This window comes from Echinops telfairi, unplaced genomic scaffold (genome assembly GCF_000313985.2).
Source record: "Echinops telfairi isolate 266 unplaced genomic scaffold, ASM31398v2 ScPeMD7_7410;HRSCAF=8448, whole genome shotgun sequence".
In the NCBI taxonomy this organism is placed as follows: Eukaryota; Metazoa; Chordata; class Mammalia; order Afrosoricida; family Tenrecidae; genus Echinops; species Echinops telfairi.
In genome coordinates, this window is record NW_022111310.1 from 457,581 (window position 1) to 475,965 (window position 18,385).

At 45.9% G+C, this 18,385-nt stretch overlaps 1 protein-coding gene across 3 annotated transcripts in view; it reads left to right on the plus strand.

Annotated features, from left to right (window-relative positions):
• Positions 1-18,385, plus strand: part of MELK (maternal embryonic leucine zipper kinase) — a 94,554-nt gene that overhangs the window by 47,726 nt on the left and 28,443 nt on the right. For all 3 annotated transcript variants that reach the window (XM_004711017.3, XM_045296668.1, XM_045296667.1), the window contains 2 exons: positions 2,066-2,164; positions 16,805-16,891. In XM_004711017.3, coding sequence (XP_004711074.1) covers positions 2,066-2,164; positions 16,805-16,891 — 186 coding nt within the window. The remainder of the gene's footprint in view (positions 1-2,065; positions 2,165-16,804; positions 16,892-18,385) is intronic.

Here is an 18,385-nt window from a genome sequence, read left to right on the forward strand (position 1 = left end):
ATAATAGTAGCAAAATGACAGTGATGAAGTAGCAGCGGAAATAATGTTATGGTTGGGGGGGGGGTCTCCTCAACACGAGGAACTGTATGAAAGGGTCGCGGCATGAGGAAGGTTGAGAACCACTGCTTTAAAGTATTGATCAGCAAGGATAACACTTTAAGGACTAAAGTGCACCAGCCCTGAGCCATGGTTTTTCATGTGAAAGTTGGACATTGAATAGGGAAGATGTGAAGAAGAAATGATGCGTTTGAATTCTGGTACTGGTGAAGAATTTTGAATATATCACAGACTGCCAAAAGACCAAGTAGATCTATGTTGGCAGAATGCTCCAGAGAAGGGGAGATAGGGAGACTTCACCTCACAAACTTCGGACATCAGGAGAGACCAGTCGCTGGAGAAGGACATCATGCTCGGTAAAGGAGAAGGGCAGCGAAAATGAGGAAGACCCTCAAAGAGATGGGTCGACACAGTGGCTGCAAGAGTGGCCTCAAACATAAGAACAATTGTGCAGATGGCGCAGGACAGAGTGATGTTTTGCCCCGTTGTCCACTGGGTCGCTGTAAGTCAGAACCGATGCGACCACATCACGCACGCACGCACGCACGCACGCACGCACGCGCTCTCTCTCTCGGCGCGCTCTCTCCAAATATCCTCTGCTCAGTCCTTCCTTAGTTATCCTGCAAACTCAAATCGTTTCTTTCATTTTTGAAAACCTCTACCATCTACCTTTTCTGACATGGTTTTGCTTATTTTTCTCTTGAGTATTGTCTGTTTTCTATCAACCAGCTGTTGCGGGATCTCTTCCATTTTCTTACTTCCGCCACCACTCATGGGGTAGAGTAGATACTGAAGAAATTCTCCAAAGAGCTGACGCACAATGTAGTGGGTCTCATAATCTAATGAAGTGGTTTCCAAATTGTAGTATGTGTTAGCATCACTAGATGGACTTGCTAAAACAGATCGCTGCCCCTGTCCTGCCCACTTCCCCTCCCCCACAGTATCTGACTCCACTCGATGGTTCTGGAGTGGGTGGAGTGAGACTGAAATTTTGCATTTCTAATGAGCACTACAGTTATGCTAATATTCTTTGTCCCAAGCCCACACTTTGAGAACCACTGACTTAAGTGTGACGAATTGAATCTCTGGGGCTGAAAGATGGGAGAGCTGGAGTCTAGGTGGCCATTCTACCAATTGCCAAGCCACCTGGTCTGGTTCACATTGGAGGGTTCTGAGAGTGGCCTCACTGCTGTGTAGTATTCCGAGCATCAAATGAGATTGATAGGGAATACTTTGAAAATATGAGTATCTTTTTTTTTTTTTTTTATCGGCCCCTCGCGGCCAGCGCAGCGCCGGCACTGCGCTCCCTACAAGGGCCGCCGAGTATCTTATTAGTGCATTTCCCCCCCACATTATTTTGTATTAAAAAATCTTCCACTTTTTCCATTATTAAGCCTTCTCCACCTTTTATTCATAACTTACCTCTGGCTCACCCACCTTGATTAAGTAGGGCCAGGCCACTGAATCTCCATAATAAGATTGAAAAACGCCATACCTTTTCCTGTAGACTCCCCCCAAACTTAATCTTTGTTGATTAATTTTTCTCTCCTCACACTTGAAAATTACAAATGGAAAACGAAAGGTGTGCTTTTCAACTTGTTCTGTGTGATTGTAAGCTCATCGGAGGTAGAGATTGCATATTCAGTATGAATGCCTTGCATTGTGGCGGCTCGAATATTACCTTGTGAAGGTTTTCCGTGAATAGGTTTTCCAGCAAAAGACTATTACATCATACAAAAGATTGAACTTCATGAATAATGTCCATACCAATGAAGTTCATGTTTGTTAAACATTTATCTTCAAAGCCTGTTAGTTGCTATAGTTTTCTTGCTTCTATTGCCTTTTTAAAATAATTTATTTCAAGGCCATCTTAAGGTCTTCAACAGCATTTTTGTGGTGATAAAGTTTACATCTATTTTGATGTATTTTGTGTTCTCTGGAGGAAAGGTGTTCGTTCACGGGCCCTGTACTTGAAGTGTTCATCTGACTACTTCTCCATGGCCACTAGGTGGACCCCAAGAAGCGGATTTCTGTGAAACATCTCCTGAGCCACCCGTGGGTTGTGAAGGATTACAACTGTCCCGTGGAATGGCAAAGCAAGAGTCCTGTGAGTAAAATTAAATCGAATCAAATACAGTTTTCTTTCTTTAAATTTTTTGTGGGCTGTTTATGTGAGGTCAAGATCAATTCAAGTGATGTGGATGAAACAAAATGTATTTTGTAGACTTCACCAGATTGGTGTTTGGGAGACGCAAAACTTCATTATGTTAATCTCTCCTAGGGCATTCCTTCTCAACCCTACCTGCACATAAGGATCATCTGGGATATATTTTTAAAAGCTGGGGCGAGGGGGCGGTCCCACAGTAACTAGTGGGAGCTTTTTAGAAGCCCCAGGTGCTTCTCATATGGTGTCAGGGTTGTGAACACCGCTGGGGAATCTTGGGCTGGTTACCTAAACTGCCCAACCTATTTGTTTGTAAAAAGTACGATAAGACCAATTCTGCCTGTTTCCCAGATAAAAGTATGAGGTTGCAGTGGTTCGCAGACTTAAATCTCGGGACCCCTTTATACTCTTAATATTTATTCATTTAAAAGTAACAGCACTAAACCTATCATATACAATCAAATAAGGTATTTTTGTGAACAGAGCTTTGAAATAGAAAGGTAGCAAGAAGAACGGCATTATTTTGCATCTTTGCTAATATCTTTAATGTTTTGGACACCCAATGCTTCTCTCTTTTGCTTTGGGTTTGTTAGGACAGGATATTTTGCTTGTAGTTTATGAAGAGATTGCAACCTCACATACGGTAGTTAGAAAAGGTGGAAGTATTTTTTGTTTGTTTTTAAGGTGGAAGTATTTTTTTAAAAATCATTTTATTGGGGGCTCGTACAGTTCTTATCACAATCCATACATACATGCATTATGTCAAGCACATTTGTACATTCATTGCCATCATCATTCTCAAAACATTTGCTTTCTACTTGAACCCTTAATATCAGCAGCTCCTCATTTTTCCCCTCCCTCCCCACTCTCCTCTCCCTCATGAACCCTTGATAATTTTTTTTAATCATTTTATTAGGGGCTCATACAACTCTTAATCACAATCCATACATACATCAATTGTGTAAAGCACATTTGTACATTCATTGCCCTCGTCATTCTCAAAACATTTGCTCTCCACTTAAGCCCCTGGCATCAGCTCCTCCTTTTTTCCTCTCCCTCCTCGCTCCCCCTCCCTCATGAACCCTTGATAATTTACAAATTATGATTTTGTTATATCTTACACTGTCCGCTGTCTCCCTTCACCCACATTTCTGTTGTCTGCCCCCTTGGGGGCAAGGGAGTTATGCCCTGATCATTGAGATCAGTTCTCCCTTTTCCTGCCCACCTTCCCCCTGCTGTCATGGTATCGCTACTCTCATTGTTCCTGAGAGGTTTATCTGTCTTGGATTCCGTGTGGTGGTGGTGGTGGTGGTGGGGGAGCATAAAAGAAATAGAGGAATGTTGTGTGCTTACTCAGTGCCATACTGTACCCTGGCTGGCTTGTCCCTTTCTTGTGACCTTCTGTGAGGGGATGTCTGATTGTCTAGAGATCGGCTTTGGCTCTCCACTCCAACCCCACTTAATTCACATTGATATGATTGTTTTAGGTCTCCTGATGCCTGATACCTGATTCCGTCCACACTTCATGATCACACAGGCTGGTATGGGCTTTGTTGCTTCCCTGCTAGATGGCCGCTTGTTTATCTTCAAGCCTTTAAGACCCCAGATGCTATATCTTTTGATAGCTGGGTACCATCAGCTTTGTTCACCACATTTGCTTATGTGCCCATTTTGCTTTCAGCGATCCTGATTTGCCTTCTGGATGGTGAGCATCACAGAATGCCAGGTTATTAGAACAAAGTGTTCTTGCGTTGAGGGAAGACTTGAGTAGAGGCCCAATGTCTGTCTGCTACCTTGATACTTATAATTATATGTACATAGACCTATATCCATATTGTTATATAGTAATATATTTACATATATACATGCCTATATTTATACCACTATAAAATTTCTTTTGTCTCCTGGTTCTTCTATTTCCTTTTACTTTCGTCCTGTCCCACATCATGTTCTACCTTCGTTTGGCTCTCAGTAATTCCTCTCGGCTACATTGCACTTGATCAAACCCCACCAGGCATTTTACACCCTCCTCACCATTGATTCTAGATCTCTTATTGTTCCCTTGTCCCTCGGTTTGTTGGCTCCCCCTTCCCTTGCTACTACCTCCTCCACCTCCCCCTCCACCCTCCCCTGTTCCTCTGAACCATCGGTCCTGTTGTTTTCCCCTCTGGATTGTTTATCTTGCCTAGCTTATATAGATAGACATGGGGGGAAAAAGAAGAAGAAAAAAAGTCGGGGGGAGGCCTATAAATGGTTCCAGGTCTTTCTGCTGACCCTTACGTCTGTTTTCCCATCGAACGTGATGAGGTGCCGAGCCCTGCCCTCTGGGTCTGACGTCTATTTTCAGGACTCCTCGGGGACTTCGTTGCTTTGCTCCCCTTGCTGCCCTGCTGCACTCCCTTCGTGCTTCTCCTTAGGGGGGTGGGGGTTGGGGTATGTCAGGGTTCTCTAGAGAAACACAGCCAGAACACTTATGACTTTATGTATATTTATATAGATAGATATATACAACATACGAAATAAACAGCTAATTAGTCTGGAGAGCAGTACAAATGGCTCAGTGCAACTCACTTCCATGAGACACCTAATACACTGGCAGTTCTTCAAGTCTTGAGGGCCGTGGGGTAGTCCTCTGTGGAGCAAGTCAGGCTGTCGGGCACAGGCAGCAAACAGCAAGGCAGGACACCAATAGTCAGCCAGATGACAGGATCCGGCAGTCCCCAGCGCAAGCTATGTATACTCCAGTAGCGTGGCAAAGCAGGTCTCGAAGGAACCTCAAATTACAGTGACATAGTGCATGGGTTAGGTGTCCCACAGGTAGTGTAGCTCGCAAGTTGAGGCAGAGAATCAGCTAAGGCAGCCAGCTGCACACTGGCCCCATCATCAAAGAGCAAAAGACAAGAAAGGTGAGGCTCGCCGAGCCATTTATTTCTCCGCCCTTCAATTCATCCTACATGTGTTCATTGGCCAGGTTGGGACAATAAACCTACCTTTCTTGGGGTCAGACCAGGATATTTTTTGTCTTTTCAGATAATTGGGGATACCCACTGCTGTTGAGTTGGTACTGACTCACAGCAGCCCTCAGGGACAGAGCAGGCCAACTCTTTGCCAGAGTCTGCACTGTGCACTAAAAGCTGCTGAGTGGGGGTTCTTTACAGCTGGTTGCATGTGGACTTTGGTGCCGCAGCACCGATCATTTTATCTGCTGTCATTACAGTCCAGTGTTCTGCTGTGCACTTTTCCTCGTGTGGTTTTGGTAACGTTATTCACTGGTCATTTTTAACCTCAAAGCCCAAATGACTTGGTGAAAAATATCAGTTGTTTCCCTTAAAGTGATGCATTCATTGTCAGATATTTAGTTCTAAATAACCATTGTTTCCTGCCAGTAGTCCTTCAAGTGAAAATGGTGTATTTTGGAAAACGAGAACAAAAACAAAAAAAGGCTAACTCAGCTCAGAACTCAGTCACACAAATGCTTTCCCCAGAAAGCCTTCGGATTTCAGTGTACAGACGTGCTTTCTGCGTACATCCTGTGTTGTCCCCAAGATGGTTTAAAAAGGCTGAGGTTTAATCAGATGAATGCCTTTCGTTTCACCAAGGATACTTTTACATAAAAGTATCCCCAAAACAAAAAACATAAAACAAAAAATCCCCAAAACATACAACCCCCAAAAGTTTAACCAACTAAGTCCCTGGCAAAGAGAAGCACAGATGCATTCTCTCAGCTGGAGCAGTGCCCGCGCCGACGGGCGAGCACCAGGTGCCACCCCTCTGCTCTTGAGTGCTTCTGAGTCACCGGTGCCAGTGCCAGCAGTGGAAGAATGTAGATAGCTCCCAGCTGAAAGTGGTTTGTCCCACAGAGGCCCACAGTTTGAGGGCAGCTGTTCACCACCTAAACCTCACCTATCTGGCATTTTTCATTTATAAAAATAGGAATATATGATAATGGTGAAAACTCTCCTATCCAACTATTTTGTGTACTAAGGAGGTGGGGGGCATGGCGGCCCATGCTGTGGGGTTTCCTCAAGGGAGGGTTTCTGGGGAGCCTTTGGGAAGCTAGGCCACACTGCTCTCCCCCTGCTTGCCCATTCTTGCCCGCCAGAGTGCCATGTCCAGATGCCACGTGTGGGGCGGGTCTTTGCTCTGGCCGCTGTATGCACAGGCCGCCCTGGGCCAGAGGTAGCCTGAGGCCCTGCCGCTGAGAATGGCGGAGGGTTGGGAAGAGAGGAGAGAAAGCAGCACCGGAGAGGGTGTTCGTAAGAAATGTGTACAAGCTTAATGTTGTCTCAGAGAAGGCCAGACTGGGCCCCACGCTGCCTCAAACCTTGGGCACTTTCCAGTCCAATAGGACCTGAGGGAGGCTCTGACTCACTGTTGGCGGAATGTGAAGTGGTTAGGCCTTGGCTCCTCCCGTCTAGCCAGCTATGTCCATCTTTGGCTTCTATAAGCCCCTGCTTCATGGAAGAATGATCCAAAAGTGGACCCGTCATAGTAACAAGCACATCTTAGCTGTTGTTATTATCTTAAAAAAAATCACTGTCAGTACATCTTAGCTGCTGTTATTATATTAAAAAAAACACCATAAATGGTGGTCTAAAAAAACAAAACAAACAACCTCGCCTTTTATTTTTGCATAATGCCAATTTCAACATAGTGACCTGGCCCTTGTTCTGTGACCATGTGGATCAGCGAGGATCCCATGTCAGGAAAGAGAACTTTAAAAACATGAAGTGCTGCAGGGCCTCCAACTAGTTGGTCTACTCTGCTCTGCCCTGCCCCCCACAATTTGCATTTCCATTCTAGGTATATTGAATCATAATCTACATTTTAATAAGATCCCCAGGCGATTCTTATGCACACATAGGCCTCACCTGGGGATCTTGTTAATCTGTAGATTCTTATTCAATACATCTGGGATGTACTGGCAAACTCTTATGAGGCCATTGGACTGGAATGAGCTGGTTTGAAGCCTAAGTGCTATGTAAGTTTACACAACTATTTTAATAATTTTTCCCATCTTAATGTTTCAAAGGCTTTTTAAAAATCCTTTTATTAGGGACTCATACAAGTTTCAAAGATTTTTATCAACAAGCGACAACTTAAAATTTGATAAAACTGTAAATGTTACCAAAGGATTTGTATATCATCTGTGTATTAGTTAACTCTTGCTGCCTGAAAACCACCCCCAAAATTTACTGGCTTAAAACCGTAATTGTTTTATTTGCTTACCATTTTGTGTCCCAGTAGTTTGGATTGGCCCAGTGCTCTTGTGCTGACCATGCCTCGAGTCCCTCACGTGGCCGTGGTTTCGTGGTGCTGGTGGTCTAAGCTTCACGCCACAGCTGGCTGTTAGTGCTGGTTTTATTTGGGCCACATGCCTCTTGACATGGTGGGCGGATTCCGAAAGAAACCGGAGGGCAAGTCCTGATGCGCAAGCACTCTAAAATGTCATCATACGCGTGAAAATATACACAACCAAGGATATACCTGTCTACGTGTATCGTTCAGCGACACTGTTTACATTTTCAAGTTCTCGTTAGCCTCTTCTAGATGGTCTTGCCATCTAACTTTTTGAGCAGCTGTTGTCACTGTGATCACAAAGATCCATCTCTGAAAGCGCCCAGTGCTCACTGGCAGGCGTACAGACCACTGCTGTTGGTCGGTGCTGACTCTTAAGGATCCCTGGGGGCTTCCGAGATGCTAACTGCTTACAGGAGGAGAGAGCCCAGGTTTTCTCCCGCGGAGCTGCTGGTGGTGGTTTTGAACTGCCGACCACGAGGATCGCAGTCCAACACTTACCCATGACACCACCAAGGCTGGTGCACTGGACTAATTAAGCTCATATGTTGTTTGGTTCACAGGAGACTTGCAGCGGGGCGGGCTTTCGTGTGAGGTTTCAGGTTCAAGATGATCTCCCGGCAACAACTTCTGGAGTTGTCCAGCTGCAGTGGCTCCAGAAGGTCTGGATCCCACTGAGAATTTGGACTTCTGTTCCATTCCCCATCCCCTGCCCCCCTTTGATCAGGAATCTCATGCAGAGTCTCAGGTCAGAGCCTTCCTGAATGTTTTCAGGCTCCATCTAGTTCTGATCGTGGGGTCCAGCAGGCAGGGTGCAGGCACTTTCCCACATCTCTTCTGCCCTCATGCTCACTCGAGCCAATCCGAGGGCCTTGACCTTCATGATCAGCACGATTATCATCTTCTCTCTGCAAGGTTGCTGTGTGTTGGAATCGACCTGATACAAAACTACAAGGTTTATAGATAAACTGAGGCATAAAGAGTTTAAATAACACAGAGAGGTCACACAGGCATTGAGTTAGGGTGTGAAACCAGGTAGCCTGGCCTCAGAGTCTGTTTCCTGACCCTGTAGGCTAGACTTCCTCGCCTGCAGAGAACAGAGGAAGCTGTTTGAGGCAGTCAGGAGGGTGAAGCTACCAGAGAGGCATGCTCCCATTTCCCCTGGATTCGGTAACGGTAGGGCATGCACATCAGTCAACAGAAGAGTTTGGGAGATATGTCTCAGACATGCCACAGCATGGACTCGGTACAGTTGTGAGGTGTTTGCTTTCTTGAATAACCAACCCCATAAAAGTATGGTTCGCAATGATTAGCAGGTAGAGGATCTTGGGAAAATGATGCTTGCTTCTAGCGCCTTCTCACAATTTTGCTCACGATGTTAGCCATGCAACCTGAACTACAGCTGTTCCTTGTGCTACGGTGACTGTCGTCGCCTGTAATTCCTCTTACCCATATTCCCTGTGGCCCCCACGGGGTCTTTAGCAGGTATGGAGCAGGTAGAGTTGGGGGTATGACTAAGGCCAGCAACATGCGAGCAACACTGGTAGCCTCGGGCATCAGCATGTGCTGCTGTCTGAGTGGAGGAGCAGCTGGCTGGGTTGCAGTGACGTGCCCTGGTGAGGTGGTGCAAATACCTGCGTTCAGCCATTGGGGGTCCTCATTTCTCCATGTGCGGGAGGGCTTTGCGTGACTTTGCAGCCATGAGACTAATAGGACAGGATCTACCGCTGTGTGCAAATGGAACAGATGCCGAAATGAAGAATGGAAGAATGTCTGATTTCAATGACATTTTTGTTTTGTTTTGTTTAATGGGGACACAATGTAAAGTAGAACATATAAAACTTTTAGTGTTCAAAAGAGAATGTAATTTTCTCTTGCTTTCTATGTTTTCAAAGATCATTTTATTGGGGGCTCTTACAGCTCTTAGAACAATCTATACATCAATTGTATCAAGCATATTTGTACATATGTTGTCATTATTTTCTAAACATTTACTTCTATTTGAGCTCTTGGTATCAGTTCCTTTGTTATACCTCCCTCCCCCACTCCCACCCTCGTGACTCCTTGATAAATTATAGATTGTTATTATCTTCATATCTTACACCAATCGCTGTCTCCCTTCCTCCATGGTTTCTGTTGTTCCCCCCCCCCCCCCCCCCCCCCGGGGTGTGTGTGTATGTGATTATGTGTCCATCATTGTGCTCGGTTCCCCTCCTCTCCCCACCTTCCCCCTGCCCTCCTGGTATTGCTACTCCCATTTCTGTTCTTGGGTCCCGTGTGCCGTGAGCTCTTAGCTCATCTGTACCTGTGTACATGCTCCGGTCTAGCCCAATTTTCTCCATATTTAAATATAATGATTGCTACTATTTATTGAGTAATTACTATAATGGAATAATATGCTATTTTAGGAAGGCTCTCTGTATTAACTATAGTAAATATAAATAGAACCCTTAGAATAATGCCTTTTAGAGTCAGGGAGTTTTCCGTAGGCTTTATGTTTATGAACTCATTTAAACCTCACACCCCTGAAGGAGATAATCTGAAGCTCAAAACTTACTGCGATCAAGTTGAGTCTGACTCACAGCCACCGTACAGGACCGAGTGGGACTGCACCTGTGGGCGTCTGAGGCTGCACCTCTTTGTGGGGAGGAGCCCTTGTTCGTCTCCCTTGGGGCGGCGGGAGGCTTCCAATGCTGACTTCACGGTTAGGAGCCTGGCGCCTAATCCACTGTGCCACTAGGGCTCAGCTACTCTGAGGAAAGTAGTTGGTTTTGCCCTCCTTTACATAAGAAGGGCCCGAGACACAGTCATCAAGGAACTTGCTCTGTCAGGAAGTGTAGTCCCACTCTGAGCCAGACCAAGGGCTCCTGGAGGGAGCCAAACGCTCATGGCGCGGCCGGTGACTTCCAACTACCAACCTTAGCAGCCCAACTCGTAATGCGCTCCACCACCAAGTCTCCTTCCAGGGGGTTATTGTTAGGTGCCATCGAGTCGGGTCTGACCCGTAGAGACGCTATGCACAAGAGAGTGAAACAGAGCCTGGCTCTGCGCCGTCCTCAGTTGTTTCTGTGTTTGAGCCCATTGTGCAGCCACCGTGCCAGTCCATCTTGTGAGGGCTTCCTCTATTTCTCTGGCTCTCTACCAAGCACAGTGTCCTTCTGGCCTTTCCTGACAACATGTCCAGAAAAGTACTGAGACAAAGCCTTGCCATCCTTGCCTCTAAAGAGCACTCTGGCCTTACTTCTTCCAAGACCGACTTGTTTGTCCTTTGGGCAGCCCATGGTACTTTCAATATTCTTCACCAGCGCCACACTCCCAAAGCATTGATTCTTCTTCAGTCTTCCTTACTTCATGCCCAACTTTCACATGCGTATGAGACAATTGAAAATCCCATGGCTTGGGTCAAGTACAACTTAGTCCTCAAGGAACATCCTTGCTTTTAAACACTTGCAAGAGGAGAGGTCTTGTGCAGCAGAGCTACCCAATGCAATGTGTCCTTTGGTCTCTTGACTGCTGCTTCCTTGAGCATTGGTTTTGGATTTAAGCAAGACAAAATCCATGACACCTTCACTCTTGTTTCCATGTATTATAATGCCCTCTATTGGCCCAGTTGGGATGATTCTGGTCTCCTTTACATTGAATTGTAATTCACACTGAAGGCTGCAATCCTGGGTCTTCCTCATCAGCAAGGGCCTCAAATGCTCATTTTCAGCAAGCAAGGTTTTATCATCTGTACATTGCAGTTGTTAATAAGCCTTCCTCCAATCCTGATGCTGCATTCTTCCTCATGTCTTCCAGGACCTCTGATTATTTGCTCTGCATAAATATTGAATATGGTGAGAGGAGACCCTGTCTGCTTTTAAACCATGCGGTGTTCCCTTATTCCAGCGGTTCTCAACCTGTGGGGCGCAACCTCTTTGGGGGTTGAGCGACCCTTTCACAGAGGTCGCCCAATTCATAACAGTAGCAAAATGACAGTGATGAAGTAGCAACTAAACTAATTTTATGGTTGGGGAGTCACCACAACATGAAGAACTGTATTAAAGGGTCGTGACATTAGGACGGTTGAGAACCACTGCCTTATTCTGTTTGCACAACTGCCTCTTGATCTATGATCTTATGAATCAACTAGTCCAAGCTCAGAGCATGTATCCTGTGTATCTATACCTTTGTGACAAGCACTGCTTGTCTGGTCACTGATCAGAGTCATGGAGAGTGATATGTGGTGTGGTTGGAAAAAACACTGAGCCAGGACTGAAAAATGCAGTCTTGTGTCGATCCCATTAACACTTCTGAGTTCTTGGTTTCTTACCTCAAATACGGGAATCTAGTGACAAGCTCCTGTACATTTGGGTCATGCCTGGCTGTTTATCGAGTGTGTTTACATGCTGTGCTACGCCTCTGTTTTTCCCGCCTCACAGAACTGTTGCAGGGATCAAGCGCGTTATGTACAGAAGAGCTGTAAGGGATTACTGCTGCTTTTGAAATATTTGCTTTCCTCTCTCAGTGTTGTGTTTCATCAAGAGTGGACCCTAAAAAAACAACTCAGATTGACTTGGATATTTAAGGTGTCGATGCCGTTCTGCCACTCTATGCATGATTTCCTCCTACCGTTTTCACACGCAGGTCTTGTACCCAAGGATCGTGTCAAAGGGAAGTTATCGTCAGTTCCATTTTCTGCCCTAGTGAACAGGAAATGTAGTAGGCACGGATAATCCAAAATAATTGGCTAGCTTTGGTATGCATTTTTGTACTTCATTTAACTCGAGTATGTGTGGTTGGGAATTCAGAGCTCTTGAGAATAAAGGATTGAGACTTGGGACTCGGGGAACCGGCATGAACAAAGCCGTGTTTTTCAGACATCGGTGCCTTGCCCATCCACCCTGACATGCTGCCAGCCCAAACCCGTTGCCACAGACTTGACTCCCCCTCACAGTGAGCCTGCAGTGACCCTCTGGTCTAGGGGAGCAGATTGCCCCCTCTTTCTCCTGGGGAGCAGCTGCTGGGTGCTAACTGCCAACCTGCCCCCTAGTGGCTGAGCCCTGGGACCCCTGCACCGCAGGACTTCTGCCGTCTGCAAAAACGATGTTCACGGTCTCATAGTTAATAGAAGTGACTAAACCTTTTTTAAAAAAAATCATTTTATCAGGGGCTCGTCCAATTCTTATTATAATCCATACGTGCATCCATTGTGTCAAGCACATTTGTACATTTGTTGCCATCATCATTCTCAAAACATTTGCTTTTTACTTAAGCCCTTGGTATCAGCTCTTCATTTTCCCCCTCCCTCCCCACTCCTCTTCCCTCACAAACCCTTGATAATTTATAAACGATGATTATTTTGTCATATCTTACACTGTCCGACGGAAGAGACTAAATCTTAAATGAAGAGTCCTTCTAGGTAATCTTGTCGCTCATACTCGCTTCTCCCTGCTGTCTCTCCCTTTCCAACTCTCATTTTACCCCCTTTGTAGGATTTTTTCCCTTCTCTCGTCTCATCAAGGTGTAAGCAGGAGGCTATGAGAAAGGAGGAAAGATTCTTTGGAGGGGCTGTCTATGAGGGCAACCTCCAGGAGCGCCCCCCTTCACTTGAAAAGATGATTGTCAATCAGGAGGTGTCTGATGAGGAGGAACCCACGGTTCGAGAGCTGCCAAAGTCAAAAGCAGCAACACACGGAAGTTCGTTTTTTTCGCGTTTTGGATGCCGACCGTGCCACCCGTATCAGCGTGTGCAATCTTGTGTCCTCTGTAAACCGGTGAGGGTGGGTGCCTGCCGGAGCCCCCGTCCGAGGAGCGTGGAGTCTAGAAGAAGGGAAGGTCACGGTATTGCTTGCCCTGGGCTGCGCCACCCTCCCCTGGCCTGTGCGTTTCCGACTATTTCACTTTGAGGGGCATTGGCAACCGAGGGTGCGTGATCTAAAGGACCAGTGAGGCGAATTCACCACACACACCGGTTGAAGGAACCAGAAAAGAAACCCTGGAGGCAAAGGGCTGTCTATTAGAAGGCTGTCTGACTTTCTGGAGACACTTGTGTGAAAGACTTCTTTGGGCATGCCCCGAGAGGGCAGAATCAGGATCATTTTGTGAGGACCTGGTGGGGTCGTGGCTACGCATTGGGCTGCTAACTGCAAAGTCAGCAGTTTGACACCACCAGCTAGCTCTTCAGGAGAAAGACAGGCCTTCCGCCCCCACGGAGAGGTTCAGTCTCAGAAACCCACAGGGGCAGCTACGCCCTGTCCTACAGGCCTCCCTGAGTCGGCATTGACTCAAGGGCTGTGGATTTGGTTTGGGTGTACTCTGGTTAGGTGTGAGCGTAGGCAGTCCATGTTACAGATGAGGAAACAGAATGGAGAACTAACAGACGCGAGGACCCACGGTTCGTGTGATCTCACGATCAGAACCAGGGCCTACCTAATTGTCAGGCCCGCTGGTACCAGGCTATATAACAAGACGGTGAGTTGGGATCACAGGGAAGCCTGGTCTTCAAACAAGTTCATTCCAGTTTGACCCTCTGAAAATGTGCTTTTCTCCCTGAGATAAACTGAGTCAGGATGTACATTTTAATAAGATGCCCAGGTGGTTCTTGTGTACACGATAAGAATCCATCAGAGTTACCAGGACATCTTGTTAAAAATGTGGGTTTTGATTCAGTATTTTGGGTGGAAAGTAATTGTCAGCGGGGAGTAGAAATGAGAACCTGACCGTAGGTGTCGGAGGACGAAGCGCACCATCCCAGCTTTCCTGGGTTTCCCGTGTACGAGGGTGGAAGCAGAAGACGGAGTTTCACTTATTGGAACCGGGCATTCTTACACCGGACAGGGGTACTTTAAACAACCTCCTTGCTGCTGCTCTGCCCATGTGACCTTCTGAACTTCAGATTCAGGTCTAGGTCAGGCTCTTCCTGGGTGAGATCTCATTATGCAGGGCTCAGGAATACTTGGCTAATGTAGATCCTGAAGCAGAGTTTGTAGAGAAATGGTCCTCTTTCTCATCCCCATCTTCCTCCTCCTCGCTGTGCTTTGCGAGTGCCTTCCTGCACGTGCTGTGCTGTGCTGTGCTGTGCACTGTCTAGAGCTCCGGGGATGGTGTAGAAGCTAGACAGAACCTAGAGACAGGAGGCCGTAGGTTGGAGTCCGTCTTCCACCAGTCTATTGGACAGAAGATCTTTTTTTTAAAAAAATCATTTTATTGGGAGCTCATAGAACTCTTCTTCACAATCCATACATATATCTCTCCATTGTGTCAAGCACATTTGTACATTCATTGCCCTCATCATTCTCAAAACATTTGCTCTCCACTTAAGCCCTTGGTATCAGCTCCTCATTTTCCCCCTCCCTCCCCATTTCTCCCTCCCTCCCTCCCTCCCTCATAAACCCTTGATAATTTATAAATTATTATTATTATTTTGTCATGTCTTACACTACCCGACGTCTCCCTTCACCCACTTTTCTGTTATATGTACCCCAGGGAGGAGGTTATATGTAGATCCTTGTAATCGGTTCCCCCTTTCTACCCACCTTTCCTCCACCCTCATAGTATCGCCACTCTAACTACTGGTCCAGAAGGGATCATCTGGCCTGGATTCCCCGTGTTTCCAGTTCCTATATGTACCAGTGCACATCCTCTGGTCTAGCCGGATTTGTAAGGTGGAATTGGGATCATGATGGGGGGGTGGGAGGAGCATTTAAGAACTAGAGTGTGTTTCATTGTTGCTAGGACAAGAGACCTTTACGGTATGGAGGGTAGCACAATGTTGTTGAGATGGGCCGAACCCAATTGTAGGAAATCACAGGAAGATCATAGTCAGATGGTTGACATTTACTTAAGAAAAGCAAATTGCAAAAATTCATGTAGGTCTTTCCCCTTTATTTTTAAAACCCAAGAATCACATAGAAAGTCCCCGGTCACCTCTTCAGATGCAAGCTGACTCATTTGCCCAACCACCTTTGTTCTCTACTTCCCAGGATCATGAATGCTTTCCTGAACCACTTTAGTTGTATTTTTTAAAGTGTTCTATTGTGATTTGAGTGAAGGTTTGGAGAGCCGATTGGCTTTCTAGTCAACAGTCCACACCCATCTTGCTTCATGGCACTGTGTGCAGTGCCCACAGCAGAACAGCCCCCACCCCCGCCACCCGGTGTTTACCAGTTTCAGTCAGCCTCCTCATCTGTCCTTTTTTACCTTTGAGCTTTATCCCAGGGCAGGTACTGCCCTTTTGATTTTATATGGTTTATTCTAAAAGGAGTGCATACCTCCCTTGTGTTATTGTCCATCCTGCACCAAAACCCACGGCCCTCGAGTGGACGCTGACTTAACAGCAACACCTCAGCGGGGAGGGAGGGGAAACGAGGAGCTGATACCAAGGGCTCAAGCAGAAAGCAAATGTTTTGAGAATGATGATGGCAACAAATGTACAAATGTGTGTGACACAATGGATACATGTATGGATTGTGATAAGAGTTGTAGGAGCCCCCAATCAAATGATTAAATAAAAAAAATACATAAAACAAAACAAAACAAACAACACCTCATCAGCCTTCTGAGACTATACATCTTTATGGAAGCAGATAGTCTCATCTTTTCTCCTGGGAGCAGCTGGTGGGCTTGAACTGCTGACCTCTCAGGTTAACAGCTCAATGCCTAACCCACAGTGCAACCAGGCCTCTTTTGCATACTCTATGGGATTGTCTTTTGTTTGGTTGCAAGGTGAGCCTTGGCTTACGCTTCCAGCCTGAAGAGTGACCAAAGGTGCAGGCTGCCCCTCGTCTCCACCAGACCAGCCAGCCTTTCCTCTTCTTAATATTCTGAGATTTTTCTCCCACCCTCTCCAGTGTCTTGTGACGGGATTTCAGAGGGGTCAGCAGCGGTAGCTGGGCACCATGTAGTTCTTCTGACCTCAGTTCGTGTGGTCCATTGGTACTTTGGACTAATTGTTTCCATGTGTCCTTCATGTTCTTCACTCTGCAGCCACTGATTTTTGGATGCCTTGACATTGCCCTTTGACTGTAAGACCCTGGTCTTCCTGTCGGGAAGAAGTATGGTATCCCCTGGCCACATAACGTAATGTTAACAGTTGACTAGAACTGGCAGGCTGGGGAGCAGGTCATCTTTTTGATCTGCTTATTATCTGCTCACATTTCAAAACTGTACGGGGAATGTTGATTTTAGCCAAGAGCTTGACAAACTCATACTCTTTTCACATCTTGGTTGGATACGCGAGGATGCTGGTTGTAAAGTTTCAAAGCAGTAAATATATTTGTACATCTGTTCATCTTTTTTTTGTAGTTTATTCACCTTGACGAAGATTGTGTAACGGAACTTTCTGTTCATCACAGAAACAACCGGCAAACGATGGAAGACTTGATTTCACTGGTAAGAAAAAGGACACAACAGGAATTTGATCGTAATGCATTTTTGTTTCATTCTTTACTTCATCAGCACATTTAAAATAGCGAACCATTTTCAGACTTTATCATGGGTGCAAATACTCCATTTTCTTTATATTGATGCATGATTTCCACTCAACCCTTTTCTGTTTCTTTTTTCTTTTTTTCCCTGATAGATAGTTCCCTTTTCTGTTTAGACATAGATAGGATCTCTTTCCCTGGAGAGTGCTATGTGCATTTGCCTCTAGCACGTGAGGTGGTGGTCAGGTGCTGCTGGACCAGTTAGCACACAGTGGAGCTGGCCCACCAGGGTCCCCTAATGGGAGCAGGTGGCCAGGTCTGACCCCTGCGGGGTGGTCTGGGCTGCAGTCTTTTGGTTGGTTGGCAGTGACCCTGCTTAATCATGGCACCACCTCCTCTCCTTTCAGCTTTTCCCCAATATCTGCTGGCTATCCTCCTGAAAAACGAACACTAGAACGAGAATTGGGAACTAATTCAAGGGAGTTTACAGGGGATTGACAGGGGTGTACTTTTGACGACGTTGAAGCTCTGTAACTTGGAGCTATGATTCAGAGCCGTAGGAGTGTGGGTTTGGCCTCGCCTGGAAGCAGCTTTGTCGCACTGGGTGGGCGGCCTTCAAGCTCGTGAACCAAATATCTGGAAAGCATGATTTCTGGGGTAGGATCATTTTAGTTCTTTCTGACCCTTAAACTGTGCGCGTGGCTTTCTCTGGAGATGGGGGGCTTCCCCGCTGCCTCGGAGCGTCAGCCAACACGACTGGCAGGGAGCACACCCAGCGCTGACCTTGGTGAGGACCGTCTCGCCATCATCTGCCATTGGCAGTGGTTTATGGTTTACTCTTCTCTGGGTTCTCACTTTCAAGGTGAGACCTGAAGCAACGCTCGTTATTACCCATAGCTGTACTAAGCCGTCATTCTTTTCAGTGAGTTGGTGATTAACAAAAATGGAATCCTTGTGACTAACAGAATGAACAGAAATGTTCTGGAATAAGCTTGGAAGGTGAAAGGGCAGCTTACTTTTTCCTGGATCAAGCCTTTAAGTCTTTAATGGCAAGCACTGGGACTTGCTACCAAGGGTGCCTTAGTATTCATTTTGAAGTTTTCATTTATTCAACCTAAAAAAAAAAAACCTTTTAAAACATTGGGACCTTTTCCTCTCAGATTATTTTAGTAGAAGACTGTATTTCAGACATATTTAATTTTTTTTTCAATCGGAAACATTTCAGACCCCACAGAAGTAGAGAAAATTGTATAATGACATGAAGCACTATGTACTCATCATTCAGCTTCAAGTTCATCCATGAAACAATTCGGCAGTTTCCATTATAAGCCACTAGGCACAAACTTTCAATGTATTCTTCTTTTTTTTGGTGTGTCTGTTTTTAAATCATTTTATTGGGGCTCGTACAGCTCTTATCACAATCCATACATTCATCCATCGTGTCAAGCACAGTGTACAT